At 35.5% G+C, this 23,172-nt stretch overlaps 1 protein-coding gene across 1 annotated transcript in view; it reads right to left on the bottom strand.

Annotated features, from left to right (window-relative positions):
- Positions 1-23,172, bottom strand: part of LOC150098430 (valine--tRNA ligase-like) — a 382,977-nt gene that overhangs the window by 43,438 nt on the left and 316,367 nt on the right. Inside the window, exons 19-20 of the mRNA XM_090405873.1 lie at positions 11,406-11,545; positions 8,715-8,867 (exon numbers count right to left, since the gene is read on the bottom strand). Coding sequence (XP_090261999.1) covers positions 8,715-8,867; positions 11,406-11,545 — 293 coding nt within the window. The remainder of the gene's footprint in view (positions 1-8,714; positions 8,868-11,405; positions 11,546-23,172) is intronic.

Genomic DNA, 23,172 nt, shown 5'->3' with positions numbered 1-23,172 from the left:
CTCTCAACATCTTTCTCTGAATTCGGAGTAATTTAATAATAAGGTTGCACACCCTTTGGCAACTCCTATAGGCTAGGATGACCTCTCATTGCTTCTGCCTTTGTATCTCCACTACTGGACCTGGCTCCCACTGACGTGACCTCAATAAAGGTCGAAACCGGTATGGGTAGTGGCCCTTGCCTTAATGCATAGCATTACACATATCCGCAAGGAGATGTGCTTTGCATTATGGGAGCTTTTTCCACCTTTGCAACGAGTTGCCTGGTGTTGCACTACCTTACCCCAGTCCTGAAGATACTTTCGGGTGCAAACTTTGTTTGCTCACACTTGGATAAAGGATTAAAGTAAACTTAACATACAACTGTATTGTTTTGAACAGCTTTTCTCTTGGCACCCTGTCATATGCCTTTTCCAGATCTACAAAACTTAAATGCATATCTTTGTTATATTCCTGTGATTTCTCAACTATTTGTCGTAAGGTGAAAATCTGATCCCAACAGCCTCTATTTGGCCAGAATATAGTGTGTTCCCTACCAAGCTTCTCTGACACAATCCTTCTCAAAAGTTTCTCAAGTATACTTGCATAAATCTTAACAGGAACACTCAGTAAGGAAATACCTCTGTAATCCTTACATTCAGTTTTATTTCCCTTTTTACATATGGGTAACACTCCAATCATCTGGAATTCATCCCTCTCTCTCTCTCCAGGCCTTCTGGACTATGCAGTGCAGCCACTGTAAGACTTTTATACCTCCATACTCGAGCATTTCTGGTCGAATATCATCTACTCCAGCTGCATTTCCACATTTCAGACTTCTGGTGGTTTTTTCCTACTTCAAGTATGGATGCGTATTCCTGATTGCATGCCTGTTGAGTGTTTTTTTACCACTGTGCTGTCACTGATAGTTTCATTTAGCAATTTTTTGAAATAATTACTCCACACATCAAGGACATCTTGTTCTCCAGTTTTCATATCACCTTTATCATTTCTAATTCCTTTTACAGCACTCTTCCCTCCATTTCTGAGCTTTTTCAACAACCTCCAGAATATTTTGCCACCTTCTTCATATTTATTTTCTATGTTCTTACCAAAAGTCTTCCCATGACTTTTGTTTAGCTAGTTTTACACAGTGTTTAGCTTTCTTACATTTGTCTCTGTATTCTCTAAGAGCACAAACTGACTTATTTGCCAGGAATTTTTGATATGCTTTCTTCTTGTCCTTCAATGCCTCTTTAACTTCCTGTGTCCACCATGGATTTCTGATTTTTCTACCCTTGTAAACAATCTCACCATATGCCTCTCTGGCTGAATCAATCGATGTTTCTCCAGGGCTTGCCATTTAATCTCCAAAGTTTAGTTTCTATTCTCAAACTTTCATTTTTTCTTGAATAACGTTTGTGTATGTCTACAGTTCACATCTGAGAGCTGATCAAATTTTATTTGCTTTAAAACTTTCTTACATGTTCTTCTTTTCAATACGAAATTCAATTTTATCCTGCTCAAAACTAAATAGTGATCACTTCCAATTTCAAATCCTCTGTACACTCTAGTGCCCTGCACCAGGCAGAAAACATCACTATCAACAATAACATAGTCAATGAGACTTTTCTTATTCCTTGCCTCTTCTCTCCATCTGAATTTTTGCACATTTTTATGTTGGAACATTGTGTTAGTAATAACCAGTCCATATCCTGAGAAGAAATCCAAAAGGTATTTGCCATTATTATTAGCTTTGCTCTTTTCTCCAAATTTTCCCAAAATATTTCTGTATGTCTGGCAATCATCTACTCTGCTATTCAGATCCCCAATGACCAACTTTTCTTTTTTCATTGTGTCAGTTGCATTCTCTAAAGCCTCAAAAAATTCCTCCACTTCTATCTTAGTAGATCCTTCTGTGGGACCATAGGCACAAATAAGTCTTGATATTGCCAGTCTACAGTCAATGCCATTCAAGAATATTAGCTTTGTATTTAGTGTTGAATACTATAGTTACTCCTTTTTCCTGATTGTCATTACCTGAATATAACATTTTGTATTTATTGCTCAGAAAGATCTCACCAGTTTTTGTCTTTTTTTTTTGTTTCAGTCACCACTATTATGTCCTAGTACTTATCCAATTCCTCAGTTTGCCCAATTTCTTTGCCATTCAGGCTTCCTGTGCTGAGTTGGGGTGTGTTTCAAGATTCCCTGGTGAAAACAATGGGGGCCTTGTTTATAACCAGGCAATGCCCCAGTCAGCATGAAATTCTGTCATGTTGAACCATCATTTTTTATTAACTTTTTAAGCCAATAGGAATACAATTTGGTCGGCTAAATCCCAAATTGCCAGTACATCTCATTCGTTGAGTATCCAGGTAGATACCTAACAGGGTGCACCATGAGAAGGTGAGGATTGGACATTAGGTCTGAAGCCCAGGTTGGTTCTCTGCATTCCTTTAAAGGCTATGAGGAGGTGTCCTCAGTTATACAGCTTTGACCCTTAAGCATCTCTTCCCTAATATCTTTATTTCTAATACATTTGCGTAAATGGTAGGATATGTTTGGTCTCATTTTCTCACAACCTCTCATATCTATAGTCTATAGTCTTTGATCAACTATTTTATTTTAAAAAACTCTTTCATACATATTGAATACTGCCTTGTATGCTGCTCAGAGTTCTTCTGATTTTGCTCCTGTTCTACATAAATATATAAGGCTAGCTTCTTATTGTTATTTATTTATCCATATTTAAGCTGCCATTTTCACTAAATATTGTTTTTATCTAATTTCCCTCCCCTATTGTACTCTTTTAGAAGTTCAAACTGTAAGAGCTCATCAAACAGGCTTCAATGAACCAGTCAGGGTAGTAACAATTCCCGTAATGCATAGCATTATACACGTCCAGAATGATGTGTGCCTTGCATTATGAGATCTAAGGAAATAAATGTGTAGTCATTAGTCTTTACATAGAAGTAGCCTAATTGTGAAGAAACTTCGTACAAATTTTGTTTGCATACACTTGGATAAACGATTAAACTAGAAAACTGGGAAAAATAATCTAGATTTAGGCCAAAGATGGATTTGTAAGATGAGATTTTTACCACACTACAAATTATCAAGAATCATAGAAAAACATATGAAAAGGTACAAAGGATTCCATTTCATCATAAACCTTTATGATTAAATGGAATCTTATATAGTAATACAATACACAGCTTATACTTCATATTTAAAACTAACATTCAAAATTAAAGGATGTACAGGAAGATGCTTCCATATGAAATCATGTGTAAAGCAGAGATGAACACTATAATGACCATTGTTATTGTTTTAAATGTAAATTCTACCCCAAAAAAGATTATTATCCTATTGCTGCTCTAGAGACCAAACATGCAAAACTTTTTTTAAGCTTCTATATAATCAGGATAGTGGTCTCACACCAGGTAATAAAAACTTATCTCCCACTTAAAGACACTTACAAACATTTGTTATCCATAGAGGCATTCGAAGCTACAAAATGTTGGCTGGAGAGCGGGCTGGTTATTTGCTTGGCCAATCAAGTTGAAAAGATCTATATATAACTAAAGAAAAACTGCACTATTAAAGAAATTGATATCATAGCTGAACAGAATAAAAATAATCAGGGAGTAGTCATTTTTATACTTCTCAACACTAGCTAGTAGTTGCTTCCTGTTTTATATCCCACTCTATACACTCTTATATCTTAGACTAACCTGAAGACGTTTAAAATAACCTAAAGAATAAGTCTTTTCCTCACCTGAAGGAAGTTTGAATCCATCTTGGACACTTACGCACACATAAATTAAAATAAGTAAAGGGTTCATTTCCATGAACCCTTGCTTATTTTAATGTGTGTGTGTGTGTGTGTGTGTGTGTGCGCGTACACTACAAGAAGTAGTGTACTTCTTGTAGAAAGGCTTATACGGTGGTTATATATAATTATTAATTGACTTCAGGAATTCACAACGTACAATAGAATATAATTAAATTAAACTTTAATACAGTCATACCCCGACTTACGCGGTTTCTTATGTGTACGTATTCCTGTCCCACTTCACTACTAGTCGTATCTTTCCGGTGCTGGCCGAATTTGCCAGTGTCACACATGCTGTGAACAAGCACTGACGTGTTTCGTGCAGTCTCCATTCATACACGATTTTTATAGTCTACAAACCTTGCGATTGTTTAATGCTATGTTTTTGATAAAAATTTTATCACAAAAAATAATAATGTCGTCCAAAAAGAAGCAAGCCCAATTCTTCTACAGCTAACAAGAAAAGAAAAACATTGACTTTGGAAAAAACTCAATATTATTAAGGATTTTGAAGGCAGAATGAAAATTTGTGAGCTAGCAAAGAAGTTCGATCTACAGGAATACACAGTAAGAACAATCATAAAAGAAAGGCTTACAGATTTTGGAGGACATGGATTCTAACGAGGAATAAATTGTAGCCACAAGGCAAGGAATAAAAAAATCATTAGCTTGCTATGAAGAAATTTTGCGTGACAAGAAAAAGACATTATGCTGTCAGACGAATCTATTAGATTTTATGAAACCATCAACATCGAAATAACTTTCTTTTTTTATGTATGAAAAACTACAATTATGATTATATTTCTTGAAAAATATAGGTGTTTTTGTAAACCTTTGGTCCCAATTAACTAATATTTTGTATGTTTGTACATATAAATTACATGCAAATTTATACCCTGAGTTACGCAAATTTGACTTAAGCACTTTTTGTTGGTCCCACCTACTGCGTAACTTCGGGGTATGACTGTATATATTTCCAATATTCGGTAACATCACATTGCCATTTTTAAAGGAACTTACAATAAAGACACATGCACGCAGGCACTACATACAGTAAACGAGGATGAAGCAGGAAGCTATCGTTTCTCCTAAAAGTCCTGAACTTGCTACGGTGTATTATTATGGCTTTCTTCCACCGTATTCTGTGGCATGGTCTGCAAGACCAGAGTGGCTATACTGGTGAAACCGGATGTAGTCCTTGCGTTCTGAAATTCTGATATTCCACTAAAGATCAACTACTTCCCCTAGACCTACCTGGTCCCTCGCAGCTGTAAGCTGTCCTACTTTGGCCAAACAGGCAGGACAGCGAATTTCAGAACATATCTCCTTGTATCTTATGTCTTATGTACATATCTCATGAACATATCTTATGTCTCCTTGTAGATATGCAGATTGTACCTACATAGCCCACTAGGGGGGGGGGACACCATCAGGACTTTTAGGAGAAATGATAGCTTCCTGCTTCGTCCTCTTTTACTGTATGTAGTGCCTGCATGCATGTGTCTTTCTTGTAAGTTCCTTTGAAAATGGCAAAGTGACGTTGCCGAAATATTGGAAATATATATTACCATTCTATTGTACATTGTGAATCCTGACGTCAATTAATAAATAGCAGTGTACTGTTTATATATAGTAGTCATGCATATATAATATGTCATGTTCAGGTGTAGCACTAATTTTTAACGAAGTGAATGTTGTAGATTTGCTTGTTAGTCTGACCTAAAATTAGTATTATAATTTAATACTTGTGTATATTTAAAATATACACAAGTATTAAACCCTAAAAACATCCCACATAAGTTGACCTGCATTCTGTTATCTGAGGAAGATATATCTGTTTGACCTCAAATTAGGGAATTATTAAAAGATGATGATTTCATCTTTTAATAATTCCCTAATGATTTTATTTTCAAGTCTGAATTTGTGATATTTCTCTCTGACAACGAATAGAAAATCTATAGTTATTTCCAATAAAGTGGTTTCAGAAGAACTGTTTCCACTGAAGAAATAAACTGTTTTATTCAAGAGAGGTCCAGACACAGTTAAGAGACATAATGTTCTTTTTAGCTGGTATATTTTTGGGCTCAAAAACCAAATAAGATGAGATTTAGTAAATTATCATTTTAGATTTTAAGTTGCGGTTAAAGTTCAGAATATTGTAAATTCCTTTTAATGTATTTTAGCATTATTAAACTTTTTTTTTTTTTGTATATTGAAGTACGAAGACTCAATTTACTTGATTATTGTTCAAGTTAAGATAGTATTTTGAGAATAAAAGAGATTATCATAGCAAAATTGCATATATCTAGGTTACTTGTGCATTTAGATTTCAGTATAGAAATCTGACACCACTTGCAAACTATTTTTACAACAAGTGCAGTAGATAAGATTTAATAGTTTTAAACTTTCCCTGTAGTGCTACCAATGACAGGATTTAATAAATAAATAATAAATTAAACCTTTTACAAATAATAAAAAGTTTTAAAAATCTTCTTCAACTATGTTTGTGCTAGAAAAGTACTAGTACTGTAGAGTAGGGTATCCCTTAAAGGATGTCAGCAATTATGTATTATAGGTTTACAACCCTTTGTGGAGGAGATTCACATTAAAAATTAGTTTGTTCTTTATAAATTTTGAATATACTATTGGCTCCAAATCCTTCAAGAGTTCTCAGTGATTTCCAGGCTTCTTGTTCTATTTCAGTGATAATCTTTTTGAATTCTTCATCTTTTAATAATTCCCTAATTTGAGGTCAAACAAATATATCTTCCTCAGATAACAGAATGCAGGTCCATTTTTGTCTAATGCTATAACAAAGATTTATAACAAAAATTAGTTTGTTCTTTATAAATTTCGAATATACTATTGGCTCCAAATCCTTCAAGAGTTCTCAGTGATTTCCAGGCTTCTTGTTCTATTTCAGTGATAATCTTTTTGAATTCTTCATCTTTTAATAATTCCCTAATTTGAGGTCAAACAAATATATCTTCCTCAGATAACAGAATGCAGGTCCATTTTTGTCTAATGCTATAACAAAGATTTTTTTAATCAACTCAAGTTTAATATGCAACAGCGATACTAACATGCAATTTTCTTGAAGTTTAATGAGGGACTTGTGCTTTGTCTTCTCTCGTTTTTTTTAAACCTATACAATGTTTTATTGTTATTCTGTCTCACAAGCATCCAAAACAACAATGCTTTGTAAATCTTCTTTACATATCCATTAGTACTGCTATTACTTTTAAATCACCATAGATATTCCAATGATAATCCTTGTTACTTCCATCACAGATGTATTTTTAAAATTCTCCTTCATATGGAAAGCTTAATATGGAAAGCATTTTGTTACTATTATACAACAAAACTGAGATTTAAGCTTGTTTTGGAAGAGTCCACAAACAAATGCATATCTTTGTTTCATGAACAGCAACCATTTCTTTCAAATGAAAATCTACACCAAAGTGGTAATTTTTATTTTTATCTCTAAATATAAAGCTAGGATTTTGTTTCTATTTCTAAAAAACAGAAAATTTCATTTCCGGAACTAATAAGATCCGATGTTTACGATGAGATCCAAGCATCACACTGGGTTATTTAAATCAATTTAAATCTCCAATATCTTAAGTTTAATTCCTTCTGTTCACTGACATGAGATTTGCAGATGAACTTTGACTTTCAATCACACTTGAAAGCAGGCAGTTCAATATCTGCCTGCTTTCAAGTGTGTAAATCCATATATTGTAGTGATTGTGAAGCAGTTGCTCGAATATTTGAAGTTCAAGTATATCAAATGCTTAATTCATATAATAATTCAGATGCAGTAGTTACAGGAAAGCAACAATCTGTAATAGAATCTTTTGGTTCTCTACAAATCACTGGTATTCGGAAAGTCAAAAGCAGTCTATATTTATTTTACATCCTTCTAAGTTCAAATGTAACTTAAAAATAAATAAGAGAAATGAGAGAGATTTGTAAGATATATAAGATATGTGAAGTGAGAATGTTAACAGACTATGTTACAGTACTTCTTGCTATATGACAAGTTCACACATGTTGAAACATGTCTCCTTTCATTTTCAAATTCACAATAGGGACAATTAATAATAAGTTAAAATTTTTGTATTATTATTATTATTAACTAATTTTCTTGACATTTTTTTCAACAACCTATGAAAAACATATATCTGAAAAAAAAAAAAAAAAAACTTATGTGAATGAATTTTTTGAATTTCAGATTTGCAGCATGTTGAAAAAACAATCATCTAATTTCAGTTAACAACAACAACAATTCATTTGATGATCAGTGTATTTGATGCAACATTTTCTCAAAAAAAAAGTATAAAGTGAGTACTGCTTTAACATGCAAGACTCATTTTTGTAGAGCATAGTGTATCGTAACTTATAAATAAATAAAATTGCTGAGTGCCTCTTTCAGAAATTGTATCCGGTTTTCAATTATATTCATCATCATGCATATCAAGGATTTAGGCCTAACATGGCCTGTTCTGGCATTTGAAGTCATCATTGAATCATTTAAGAGGACGTGAGGGTTTTCTTTTTCCTAATGGCTTGTACATTAAGTCATGTTTTGGTAATCTTTCTGTTTTCATTCTTTGAACGTGTTCCATCCATTTATGTTTATATTTTTTAATTTTTTCTATTACTGGTTCTTGGTTTAATTCTTTCATAATTTCTTCGTTTCTTTTGTGATCGACAAGTTCACAAGATATGCTGCATATATTAAGCAGCATATTGCAGCATACACAAATGCTCAGAACTGATATGATCATTTTGAAGCATCTTGCATAGGAAGAGTTTCATTTCATACTTAATTGTAAGTCATTCAACTAACTAAAATAAATATTAATTTTCAACATAAAGGAATACTATATATCTCACCAAATATACATCACAGTAATCCAAGAACCAAAAGTCATATATTGCAATTGTACCCAAGTGCAAATTATAAGTTTCAAAAGCAGAATTACAGGATGTCACCACAAGAGCTAAACGACTCAAAATCCAGCGATCCATGTCTGAGAGATCTTCATTCTATGGTGTAAAAGAATTATTCTTTATCAACATGATTTTCTGCTATATACGCTCTAAGAAAGATAAAGGATAGATAAGTAGCTTTATAAGTTTGAAAAAATGTATAAGGTTATTGATAGATACATTTAAATAAAATATTTAAATACAGCCAAAACAAAGTCTTATATACAATCTCTAAATTACAAAATCTTGACATACTTGCAGCTGTGGTATGATCAATCCAACAGATGATTTCTTCCCAGATGTGATGTCAGGCATGACTTTTGCCAGTAATTAAATTCTATAGATCACTAACATTTCATTATGTGCAAAATTTGTATTTGTGAACTATTCAATGGCATTGAAAATCACAAACATAATATTATCATATTTCAAGTTATAAATAGAAAAACTGAGCATCAGTGTTCCTTTTGTGTTATGTTCAAAGGCCTATCATGAGCAAGGTAACTTGGCTTCTTAGAAGCTTACTACTGCTAATGATAGTATAGGTAATCCTATCTGCACTGTGTGCTATGGATGTAAATTGCAGGTGCTTTTCTGGCTGGTTTGTCTGTTTTGCAGGATGAAAAATCTGAGTATCCAAGAGGGAAAGCCTACCACTTCCAATGGCCCTGAACTTCAACCTTCTATCTACTAAAACTCCAAGATTCAAAACCCTAATCAGTTTCTCCTAGCATGATCCCACCAATATAGTATACTGCTGGATATCTCAACACACAGAAGTGCATAACTCCACATTTATTAACACTGCACAGGCAGCCATTTTCACATGACCACAATTTCTGCCTACTCAAATCATTCTTCAAGTACTGCATATCAGCCACATTCCTGATTATCCTACTTATCTTTGTATCATCAGCAAATATCTGCAGGAGATGAGTTCCAAGCAACCCCCACCCCTTTCCCTTGGATATCTCAATATTTCAGGTATCCCTTGGATATCTGAAACCACAGATAGCACCAAATCCTATATATACTATGTTTTTTTCTTATACATACATACATACCTATGATAAAGTTTAATTTAGAAATTAGGCACAGTAAGAGATGACAACAATAACTAATAATAAAATAGAACAATTATAACAACATACTGTAATAAAAGTTATCTGAATGTGAGTGGAATCTTGGCAACCTCAGATACATTTTAATATTATTATTATTTATTTATTTATTATTTTATGAAGTTGAGAAATTTCAAATTTTTACTTAAAAGGAAGCACTTTATGGCTTCTCTTTGGCATTCCAAATTGCCAGCATCACTACTCTTGCACTTTTAGGCCATTATTAAGTAAAACAAGGATTACTTAATAATAACAGTAATCAAGGATTACTTAATAACAATAATAACAGTCAATTTAATAACTGAGAACTACTCAGAACAGTGCACAATTTAAAACATGAATTGTTTATTTCTGAAATTTTCCATTTAATATTTTTGGATGGCTACTAAGTGACTAATGGGCAATTAGCATATACGGTACAGCATGGATACACCAGACAAAGGGGTGATTCACATCCAGGGTGGGATGGCGCAAGATTTCATCACTCTAATAAGCAAAGTGGCAGTCTAAGATTGTGTGATGATCACAAAGATTTCTGCCATTTGAACTCATAGCCTTCTGGTTCTAGAAAAGAGATGCTATCCACCTGGTCAACCATCTAAGTTATATGAAATAGAAAGTCTAACAGTTGTCATAATGGAATCTGTAATAGTATTACATAACATTACAAAGGGTAACTGCATTGTATATCCACTGTATAATAGCTAATTATTTATATTTACTAGTGTCTCAGGCTGTGGCTTGCTTCCTCATGATAAGGATAATGGCAACAGAACTTGAAAAACTAAAAATGCAATCCTATGCATGATAATAGAAACAACCACAGAAGATAGATTACTTAAAGATGCTTTAAGTAATCTATCTTTGCCTTGTGCATGATTTAGAAATTGCTCTTTATATTTAATATCATTCTTAACATAAATCTTCTTTTGTTAATTTGATCCTAAGAAGCCCACCAAAAAGAGTGTAAAACTAGGAGATAAACAAAAAAAAAATTAATATGTGATATACCGATCATTCTTGAGGCACAAAATGACAGAAGCTCACATAGCAGAACTATTCTTTTTTTTTTTTTTTTTTTTTTTAAAAAAGGTATATTACTCCTTTATGTAATTTATTCCTATGCAGTCATATCTTAATAAAATTAATTACGTGTTCCTATTTTTTTACTTACATTTTTTATAGGTAAGTGAAATGGGATAGAGAGAGAGGAAGTTTCAAGAAGATATGGGAATACATCCCCTCATCAAACTTATTTTCCAGTGAAGCAATAATTCACAAATGCTGATTACACTATTAGCAAACTCATATAACAATGCATATGAGGCATTAGAGTAGAGAGGACTCTTGTGATTTGTGGCAGTATACACTCTTGTGTCTATAAAATTATAATCATCAATTGCTTCAAAGAGTGTATAGGTTAAAATTATACCTGATTTCTAATTTAATGTGACTAATAATAAAAGAAACATACCAAGGATTGTGGTGAGATCAGGCTTGGTTTCTTTGAACAGCTATTCAAGTATTTAAGGAAAAATCGTGTTGCCTGCCAAATCTTATTGCAGAAATTTCTGCAACTTCGAATTGCCTTGATATCAAGATTGATCTTCACATCTAAATGACAAAAATTCATTTTAAATATGAAATAAATTTACACAAGTATTAATAATGATACTGCTTTTTTTTTTCTAACAATAAGGTTCATTCAAAAATTCATTCAAATTACAAAGCTAATGTCTTCTTTTTTTCCAATTATAAATGCTAAATGGCACTGACCAATGAGCTCATTTAATGATATCTCATCTAGGACTACTAATGCTTATGAGAGGCCAGAAGAAGTTTGAAAAGGTTTCATATTTGATCTTTAAAGCAGATTTCCAGATTATCTAGCCATCAGCCCACTCTAATATACAGTAATTCCTTGATTAATGCGCCCCAGATTAGCGAGTCATTTTTTTTCGATACCCAAATTCAATTAGTGTGCCTCTAAAATTCAATTAGTGCGCCTATGTACATCTTAAAAATAAATGTTACAGATTTTAAAAATTTTCTATCTATACATTTTTATGGCTAACTATTTTAAAAAATCACTCACCAGAATGAAATAATTTAGTTACTGATTTAAAACATTTTACAAAGTTACTTTTAATGGCATACTACTTCCATGTGCACTATGTTCCAAATTTTTAACACCAAAATTTATGTCGTCTGCTATTGTACGCTCACAGAATCGAGACCCTTCGACACTTCTGCACATGTCACAAAAAGGAGAATCCATTCCGATAATAGGGTAATCAATCCGTCTCTTCTGGGATGAGTTGTTTATTATTACACGTCGGAAAATTAACTTCTCTTTTATGATCATTGTAGTTTTTAAAGTGGTTGGGAAATTTTATCTATAAAGCACGTGATTTCGCATGTTGGTGACCAATTCGTACGTCCTTCATTTCTTTCTCCCCTTCAGTAATAATGTCCAAGAGTTAATTAAATTTCATTCTGAAGAATTAAGCGATTCTGATCTGCTAAATTTAGATGCACAGCAGGAAGATCCTGATAGTCATATTTAACCACTGATACTCAGCCAAAAGAGATTTCACAGAAACAATTTGAAAATATTTTTCGTACAATTGAAGTTTTTGAGCGGCAATGCTTCGAGTCTGACCCTGATGAAGAGAGAAGCAGTAAAATTTGAAGAAGAGGCAATAGGGCCATACCATTGGTTGTATGAAAAAAAGAAACAAAATGCCCATCAAACTACGTTAGCTCAATTCTTTAAGAAGTAGAATAATAAAATTTATATTCTGAATATGTTTTATTGTCTTTCAGCTTCATGGTTTTCCTTTACCTAGGCCCTGAGATATACCTTAATTCTTTTATAAAATAATTAAGGTTCAAAAAAGAAATTTGAGGAACGAATTATACTTTTTCCCATAGGTTATTATATTCGATTAGTGCGCCTGTTTTAAAGAATGCATTAGGCGCACTAATTGAGGGATTGCTGTGTGTGTGTGTGTGTATATATATATATATATATATAAACCTATTATTTTTTACTGGCAACCATTGTGACGTCTTGCTGTGTATTCTCAAAGATGCATTTAACACTATGAGAGAGTCCAACCCACATGATTGTTGTTAACACTTAGTAAACACAATGTTTATTAAGTGTTAACAACAATAAACAATAATGAAATTAACACTGGTTTCCTGTTACACAATCTTCAATCTGATCATCTTTTACAGTTAAATGGAGTGATCTGGCAATATATATTCTTCTTCTTCTGGATCTTTTTTCCCTGCCATTTTTTTTTCATATTTTTCACACAAATGTTTTGCTAATATTTTATTTTTGCATTCTGTTTATGACCATGTCCTTACACACTAGGTAACAGTCTAACTTCAAAGTACTCATGTAATTTGCTTCTCATCACCTTCTATGGATCAGGATCATGTTTTTAATCTCTTAATTATATGATCAGACTGGAAACTTGATCAGCTGGTTGATTAACTGAGGGTTTTGGTTATTTAAAAAAATATATACAAAATAAAGAGAATATTGAGAATATTTTACAATGGTAAATATTATTTATATAAATGAATGGTTTATTAGTTAATATGTACATAGGAAGTATGGCAAAAAAAGTTTATCTCAAAAAAATTCCTATATTCCAATATAGGAATGATATAGGAATATATATATTCATCATAAAGAAACACAGTGCACCTCATTTAAATAATTTCTTGTTTCCTCTATTTAAGTCATAAAAAATGAAATTTATAATTGAAATAAAAAAGAAGTAATAAATTACTGTTTTCAGATATTCTGATCAACAAAAAACTAGAAACTGTTATACTTTCGCATCCTCCCTACACAAAATATCATTAATACTCTGGACAAGGTATCAAGAATATGAGAGTGAAAATAAAGCATTTTGCATCTTAAGGAATAACAATAAAAAGGAAGGCATATCAGTTTGCCGATCCTTAATGGTTATCCTAACAAAAAAGCAACTAATGTATACAGAAAAAGTGCCCCATATTGAAATATAGATGTATGTGTGATGCAGCAACTAATTTTCTTCCATATCCCAGCAAAATAGCAAGAATGTGGATGCTTCGAGAGCGTTTGAGGACAGAAAGGAATTGTATGCGAGAGACCGCTTGCATTTGAATGAGGAAGGACGTAGGCATCTGGAGAGATTGCTGTTCTGAATGAGTCGGTGTGTCAATGCAGGGAAACCAGAATGCCCAGGGTGGACAGTAGCAGGAGTGGCCTCTTGTGGGAATGGGTACTTCGGAGAAGGGGGATGACATCAGGTAATGCTGATCCCAGTAGAGTCTAGAGGGGATAATGTTAGGTATAGAAACAGTGGCATTTTTATGCTTTATACTAATGCCAGCAGTATCCAGAATAAAGGAGAGGAATTGGTGGCGCTGATAGCATCAGCCTGACCAAAGATTATTGGGATCAATGAGACGTGGTTGACAGAAGAGGATATAATAACAGGAATAGAAGTAGCAGGGTAAAGCATTTTTCGGCAGGATAGGAAGAGAAAGCATGGTGGTGGAGTACTGCTTACGATAAGTGACGACTTATGTCCTCTAAGAGTGGAGGCTTTGGAAGGCAGTGACACTAATGATTTTGAAAGCATATGGTGTGAAGTAGAGGTGGGCAAGACAGGATATTTAGTGGCGTGTTGCTACAAACCAAGGAGCACAGAGAGTGGGGAACAGAAGATGTTAGGCAGTTGAGCTTGGCAAGTGCAAGAAGAATGATTGTTATGGGAGATTTTAACTACAGCAGTATAAGCAGGGAAGAGGAAAATGCATGTAGTAATAAGAGGATGGAATTTCTAGAATTCTTGAGGGACAAATGTCTTAGGCAACATGTAAGAGGGAACAAGAGGTTCAAGAGTTTTGGATTTGGTCATAGCATCAGAAGAGTTGATAATAACTGAGATGACATCTCTCCCACCAGTTGGAGAGAGTGACCATGTGGTTTTGACTTGGAAGATGAATAGACATGCAGGAGTATCAAAGAGATGGGAATGTATGTGAAATTATAAGGCAGGTGATTATAATAGTCTTAAATATCAACTTGGGGAAGTTTCATGGAGTGAGGAATTGGAAGGCCAGGATATTATTAGTGCTTGGGAAATTGTAAAGGAATATTTGTTAGCAGCAACAGTAAGTTGTATTCCACAAGTGAAAAAGAGAACACGATTTGGTGTAAAGTGGATGGTAAACAATATTAAACAGGAATTGTATGTGAAAAAGAAGCTATGGAAGAGATATAAGGAGACAGGTGAAGAGCAGATGCATGAAGAATATAAGACACAGGCCAGGAGAGTGACTAGTATGGTAAGGAAGGCAAAACTGGAATATGAGAAGAGATTGGCCATAAGATCCAAAGAAAATCCCAGAGAATTTTTTAGCTATGTGGCCAGTAGGAAGAGAAATGATTGTGGCAGAATGACATTGTGGGATAAAAATGGGAATAGAGTGATGATGCAGAGGATATAGTGGAATTATTCAATGAACACTTTATTGGAGTATTTCATCCTGGAGGAGTAAATTTTAATACTAGAGGGATAGGGAATGTTTGAGGTTAAGAGGTGCAGGAGGAGAGTGTGTTCCAAATACTGAGTACTCTGGATGTCAGTAAAGCTGCGGGACTAGATGGTATTTCACCATGAGTTTTGAGAGAATGTGCTAAAGAACTAACAGCTCCTTTGACCTGGCTTTTCAATGAAAGTGTGGCTACAGGAAAGGTGCCCAGGGAATGGAAGGAAGATAATGAAAATTTATTTATCACTAGGTTAGACTATAATATAATATAATATAATAGATTTAGTTTAATCCTTTATCCCAGTGAGAGCAAACAAAGTTTGCCCCTGAAAATATCTTCAGGACTAAATATAGTGTTGTACTATCTTATCCAGTAAGTAGTGCAACACCAAGGCAACTCGTGGCAAAGGTGGAGCAAGCTACCAGGCACTTCTAACCCAGTATCTCCCATAATGCAAAACACATTTCCTATGTGGATATGTATACTGTTATGCATTAAAGGGATTGGCCATCTACCCAGACTAGTTTCGACCTTTATTGAGGTCTCTTCAGTGGGAGCCAGGCCCAGAGCTGGAGATACCAGGCAGAAGCAGTAGCAAGTCATCTGTGCCTATGGGAGTTGCCAAAAGGTTTATCACCTTTTTTAAAAATTACTCTGGATTTAGAGAAAGATGTTGAAAATTTATTTATCACTAGGTTAGACTATAATAGATTTAGTTTAATCCTTTATCCCAGTGAGAGCAAACAAAGTTTGCGCCTGAAAATATCTTCAGGACTAAATATAGTGTTGTACTATCTTATCCAGTAAGTAGTGCAACACCAAGGCAACTCGTGGCAAAGGTGGAGCAAGCTACAAGCTAGAAGTTAGAAGTGCCTGGTAGCTTGCTCCACCTTTGCCACGAGTTGCCTTGGTGTTGCACTACTTACTGGATAAGATAGTACAACACTATATTTAGTCCTGAAGATATTTTCAGGCGCAAACTTTGTTTGCTCTCACTGGGATAAAGGATTAAACTAAATCTATTATAGTCTAACCTAGTGATAAATAAATTTTCAACATCTTTCTCTAAATCCAGAGTAATTTTTAAAAAAGGTGATAAACCTTTTGGCAACTCCCATAGGCACAGATGACTTGCTACTGCTTCTGCCTGGTATCTCCAGCTCTGGGCCTGGCTCCCACTGAAGAGACCTCAATAAAGGTCGAAACTAGTCTGGGTAGATGGCCAATCCCTTTAATGCATAACAGTATACATATCCACATAGGAAATGTGTTTTGCATTATGGGAGATACTGGGTTAGAAGTGCCTGGTAGCTTGCTCCACCTTTGCCACGAGTTGCCTTGGTGTTGCACTACTTACTGGATAAGATAGTACAACACTATATTTAGTCCTGAAGATATTTTCAGGCGCAAACTTTGTTTGCTCTCACTGGGATAAAGGATTAAACTAAATCTATTATATTATATATTTTCAGGCGCAAACTTTGTTTGCTCTCACTGGGATAAAGGATTAAACTAAATCTATTATATATATATATATATATGGAAGGAAGATAAGATAGTGCCATTGCATAAGGGTGATAGCAGACTGGAAGTGCCAAATTATTATAGGCCAGTTTGTGTGTCATCAGTCGATGTTAAGATCTTGGAGAAATTGGTGAGAGACCGTACAGCATTGGGCAGATGAGGGTAATGCTATCTGTGAGAGTCAATATGGAATAATGTAAAGTTACAAGAGCAGTAGATGAGAGGGAAAGCCATATACTGCCATTTTCTTGGATTTAGCCAAAGCATTTGACAGGGTGCCACATGATAAGATGATATTTAAGTTACAGCACATGGGTTTGGATGTCAGGTTAGTCAACTGGATTCAGGATTGGCTGTCCAATAGGTATCAGAGAGTTGTGTATGGTGGGGCAGTTTCAAGGAGGCAGAAGGTTACAAATGGGGTCCCACAGGGCTCATAACTGGTAATTAGTTTACGGAATTAACAACGCAAATGAAGTATATTAATTAAAGGTAAGTTTAATGAATCACTTCTATATTTCGGCAACGTCACATTGCCATCTTCAGGAACATAAAGATATGGTATGTGCACGCAGGCACTAACACAAAGCAAATGAGGAAGAAAGCAAGAAACTAATATTGTTCCTAAAGTCCTAATGGTGCCCTCTTGAGGGCTAATTTGGTAGTCTTGGCTGTTGGGCTGAAGTTCTCATAATGTAAGTCTCCCAAATTTGGGGTAGTTTCATGCACCCAAATTTGTTAAGGTTAGGAACGTTTTTTAGAGCTGCTGAAGGTTCTTTGAATAATCTTTCGTATTTAAACTTGCTGCGATGAATTATTTTTGTTTTTTTTCCAACGAATTTTATGGTGGGTATCTAAGGCATGGTCTTCCAGCCCAGAGCGGCTGTACTGGTGAAACCGGATGTAGTCTTTGTGTTCTGAAATCCTGATATTAGTTGTTCTGCCTGTTTGGCCAAAGTAGGACAATTTGCAGCTGCAAGGGACCTGGTATACACCAGGTAGGTTGGTCTTTGGTAGAGTGGATAAGGGATGCCAACTTTTTATATGGTCTGTAACAGGAAGTAAGGTCATATTTTTTGAGGATATTGGTTATTTTCTCAGAGGTGCCCTGGATGTAGGGGATGGTGATAGACTTGGTGTAGTCTTTATTGTGGAGGGGGGGGAGGGGGGGTTGTGGTTTACTGGTTTTAGTATTTTTTGGATTTTTTTGGGGGTTATAGCCATTGGCTAAGAAAGTGTTGAGGATGTGGTTTAGTTCAGTAGTCAGGGCCTTGTCATCTGAGCAGATTAATTTTGCCCTGTTATATAGTGTTTTTATAACCCCATATTGTTTTGAGGGGGGGGGATTGCTGGTGAATGTATCGGCCAGTATGGGTGGGTTTTCTGTAAACAGAGAAAACCAAAGTCCCATCAAGCTGGCGGGTGATTAAAGTGTCTAGGAAGGGGAGGGTGTTGTTTTCCTCTTTTTCTAAGGTGAACTGGACTCTGGGGTGTTGGTTGTTTAAGTGTGTTAGGAAGCAGTGGAGTGTGTCTGAGCCATGTGGCCAAATAGCAAACACATCATCCACATAACGAAGCCAAATAGTGGGGCGGAGTTTAAGGCTTTCTCTTCAAATGTCTCCATAAAGAAATTGTCCAAGGGTGGGGAAAGTGGTGAACCCATGGCTGTCCCCTCTATCTGTTTGTAGAACTTTCCGTGCCAAACGAAATAGCCTGAGATCATTGTGAACTGAAATAGGGCTGAGATATCGGGAGGAAACTTGGCTTGGATGAGCTCAAGGGTTTCTTTGAGTGGGACATTAGTGAATAGGGAGGAGACGTCAAAACTGACCATTATGTCAGTGTGTTGGAGTGTGAGGTTTTCTATACTGGCTTTAAAGTGGGCTGAGTTTTTTTATGTGTGATGGTGTGTTGCCAGTGTAGTGTGTGAGCGTTTCGGCTAAATGTTTGGCTAATTTATATGTGGGGGAATCAATGCCATCCACTATGGAATGCAATGGCACATTTTGTTTATGTATTTTTGGGAGTCCATATAATCGGGGGGGTCTAGAGTTATAAGGTTTAAGTTTGTTGGTGACTTCCACAGGCCAAGAAGTGACTTTCTTAAGGAGTCTGTGGAGAGTTCTAATCTGAGAGCTGGTCCGATTGTATTCAATGGGGAGATAAGTAGTACGGTCTAGTACTAAAGCATTTAGCTTACCTTTGTAGTCTTTTTGATTGAGCACCACAGTGGCGCTTCCCTTATCAGCTTTGGTGATTACTATTTTTTTGTTGTTTTTCAATTCTTGTAGGGCATATTCGTTTTTGGATAAGTTGGTTTTTGGAGGTTTGGCTTTAGTCAGAACACCGACTACACCCAGTCTTACGTTGTTGGCGATATGGTTAGGCAGGTTGCGAATCCCATGCTCTATTTGGATCATGATTTCTTCAGCAGGTATCATTTTAGGAGCTAGGGCGAAATTGTGACCACGTGAAAGTGCAGTGAGTGCTTCAGGCTTTAAAACTGTCGACGAGAGGTTGACTACAGTGTTGAGTGGTGGCTGTGGTAAGGAAGTAGAATTCTTCGTCGGGTTTTCGTATTTTTTTACGTGCCGACTACGTATTTTTTCGAATTCTTTTCTTGCCGATGAGCATGAGATGTCATGAAGCATCGACCATAGATCACGGCCGAATGTATTCGAAAGCTCTTCCTCTAGCGCCCGTAAGGTTTTGTTTTCGTCGGCAAGGAGAACGCGGGTCACGGTAATTTGTTCTCTTATAAGGGCGAAGCTAGTGCGGTTATAAATGCGTAGAGCTTTCTCTGAAGTAAAACGGTGCTTCAATTTGACACAATTAGGGATCACTTTGTTATCCCGGCAGCGTTTTAGGAACGTCAGACGATTTATTTGCCTCGATATCTTCAACCTCAATTTGCCGTATTGACGGGCCTTTCGTGCGATTGCATCTCCGTGGATGATCATGATTCTAGTAGCAAGGGAAATAAATCCCCTTCCTAGACACTTTAATCACCCGCCAGCTTAATGGATCTTTGGTTTTCTCTGTTTACAGAAAACCACCTATACTGGCCGATACATTCACCAGCAATCCCCCACCCTCACAACAATATGGGGGAAGGGGGGGGGATTGCTGGTGAATGTATCGGCCTGTTATATAAAAACACTATATAACAGGGCAAAATTAATCTGCTCAGATGACAAGGCCCTGACTACTGAACTAAACCACATCCTCAACACTTTTTAGCCAATGGCTATAACCCCCAAAAAAATCCAAAAAATACTAAAACCAGTAAACCACAAACCCCCCCCCCTCCACAATAAAGACTACACCAAGTCTATCACCATCCCCTACATCCAGGGCACCTCTGAGAAAATAACCAATATCCTCAAAAAATATGACCTTACTTCCTGTTACAGACCATATAAAAAGTTGGCATCCCTTATCCGCTCTACCAAAGACCAACCACTTCCCCTAGACCTACCTGGTGTATACCAGGTCCCTTGCAGCTGCAAATTGTCCTACTTTGGCCAAATAGGCAGAACAACTAATATCAGGATTTCAGAACACAAAGACTACATCCGGTTTCACCAGTACAGCCGCTCTGGGCTGGAAGACCATGCCTTAGATACCCACCATAAAATTCGTTGGAAAAAAAAAAAAATAATTCATCGCAGCAAGTTTAAATACGAAAGATTATTCAAAGAATCTTCAGCAGCTCTAAAAAATGTTCCTAACCTCAACAAATTTGGGTGCATGAAACTACCCCAAATTTGGGAGACTTACATTATGAGAACTTCAGCCCAACAGCCAAGACTACCAAATTAGCCTGCGAGAGGGCACCATTAGGACTTTAGGAACAATATCAGTTTCTTGCTTTCTTCCTCATTTGCTTTGTGTTAGTGCCTGCGTGCACATACCATATCTTTATGTTCCTGAAGATGGCAATGTGACGTTGCCGAAATATAGAAGTGATCCATTAAAGTTACCTTTAATTAATATACTTCATTTGCATTGTTAATTCCGTAAACTAATTACCAGTTATGTCTAACCAACGTATAAGCCTTGCTACTAGAATCACAGGGCTCAGTACGAAGACCTGTATTGGTTAACCTTTATATCAATGACATTGTCAGTGAATTGCAGGGGGTTATTCAGTTGTTTGCTGATGATGTGAAGCTGGGAAAAGTTATTAGTAATAGTGCAGATGTGGTGGCCTTGCAAGAGGATTTGAATAAGCTAGACATATGCACAAATGATTGGAGTGTCAGTTTAATGCAGTAAAATGGCGTATATATCAATGGAGTATACATGAATGGGACGCTGTATACTCCATTGGAGAAGCTATACTGGAGGAAGTAGGGGAGACGAGAGATCTGGGGTTGATGATTGATAGAAACCTGATATTCAGGGGACATATTGCAAAGGTGGTGAAGGTAACACACAGGATTGCTCCAATAATGAGACAGACACTGACCTGCAGAGATAAAAGTGTTATTCTGTTGTATAAGACCACACTTACTATTATTCTCAGATTTGGTCCCCAGGATTTGAAGGGGATAAATTAACTGTGAAAGGGTACAAAGAAGGTTTCAGGACTGTACAATGTTAGTTATGAGGATCGGCTGAGGGAATGTGGACTGCAGAGTTCAGTGGATAGAAGGAAGAGAGATGATATGATTAAGACTTTTAAACTGTTGATAGGTAGTTACAGGGTTGACACTGGGAGTTCTTTCACCTGGTTGAACAGCGGGAAGGAGTGATGACAAGGGGCCATCCCTGGAAGTTACGAAAGGAAGCTGTGAGCAAGAGGGTGAGGAGTGGTTTCTTTACATGGGGGGTAGCTGAACCGTGGAATGTAATGCCTGATAGAGTAGAGCGAGAACAGTCAATGAGTTTAAGGAGTGGTATGATAGACTTTGTGTTTCCTAGGAGGGGCCTCCTGAGATGAGTCTTTTGACTCCATGGAGGCCTGCATAATAATAATAATCATTATAAAAATTTGTAATATGTAATTGTTAAACTGTGAATGAAATTGTTTTGTATATATATATATTTTTTTTTCTCATTCACATTTAACATAATATACCATATACCAAGCAAGACTTGTGTAAATATTATTTAATGTAAACAACTTATTTTACAATTTAATATTCATATAACTACCTTAATTTTGTCTAATATTTAATTATTTAATCAAAGATATATGTATTAATAATGAAAAGACTGTATTAAATATTATTAAGCTATTTTAATTATTATGTTAATATTATAAGAACTTGTATTTGATAATTTAACTGCGCATTATTTGAAATGTAAATATTCTCTATTTATTCCTGTTTGTAATGTTTAACATTATGTAATAGCTCAATTTTATTATATTTTGTTTTGTTGTCATGGAAACGTATGTAAGTGAGCAAGCACGTTTTGGAACACCACGTGAGGTTTATTGAAAAGAGTTTAGAAAGAAATCACAAGAAGAATTTAGGCAGGAAGAATGAATATAAAAAACAATGAACGCGGAAATTAGGAGATTAGAGCATTAGAGATTTATAGGAGAGAGACTGGCATTAGGTTGGAATCGGAGCATTCGGGAATCACAGTGCGATAACAGTGAGTCGACAAGCTAATAAGTTGTAGAATAACAATTATAGCTACGGAAAACAGCTGAGTGAGTACTAAATAGACTAGCAATACTTGAGTTGAGATTTAGTTTCATGGCCGACCTTTCAAGGACACACGGAAACTTGAAGCATAGCACGAAGTAACTAGAGAATAATTAGAGGCAACAAAGTTGAGTTTAATGATAGCGGTGTTAAGAATTATGGTACCTAAAGGATTAAATTGATATCGAAGGAGTAGGCAACTGTGCATATTAAACTTCAAGTTAAGGAATTATTGTGTGTTACCTTAGTACAAGAGCTGTTGGTAGAACACTGAATTAGTTAAGTGATGTCAAATGTAGTGCAAGCAGTTTGATCTATGCAAGAACGTTTGATTGTGTGTATTGTGACCGTTAATTAATCCAGTTATTTCTAAGAAGATTTTTTTTTTAAATGAGTGCCATTAATTGATTAAAGTGTATACAGTTACAAAAATGTTTGCACATAAGTATATGAAGAAGGAAAATTGTCGGTAAGAATATTCCAACCAT

The sequence above is a fragment of the Typopeltis vanoorti genome, chromosome 15 (genome assembly GCF_054136105.1).
Source record: "Typopeltis vanoorti isolate ZY-2024b chromosome 15, IOZ_Tvanoo_1.0, whole genome shotgun sequence".
In the NCBI taxonomy this organism is placed as follows: domain Eukaryota; kingdom Metazoa; phylum Arthropoda; class Arachnida; order Uropygi; family Thelyphonidae; genus Typopeltis; species Typopeltis vanoorti.
Note: the sequence above shows the minus strand (reverse complement) of the source record. Positions and strands in the feature narration are given on the sequence as shown.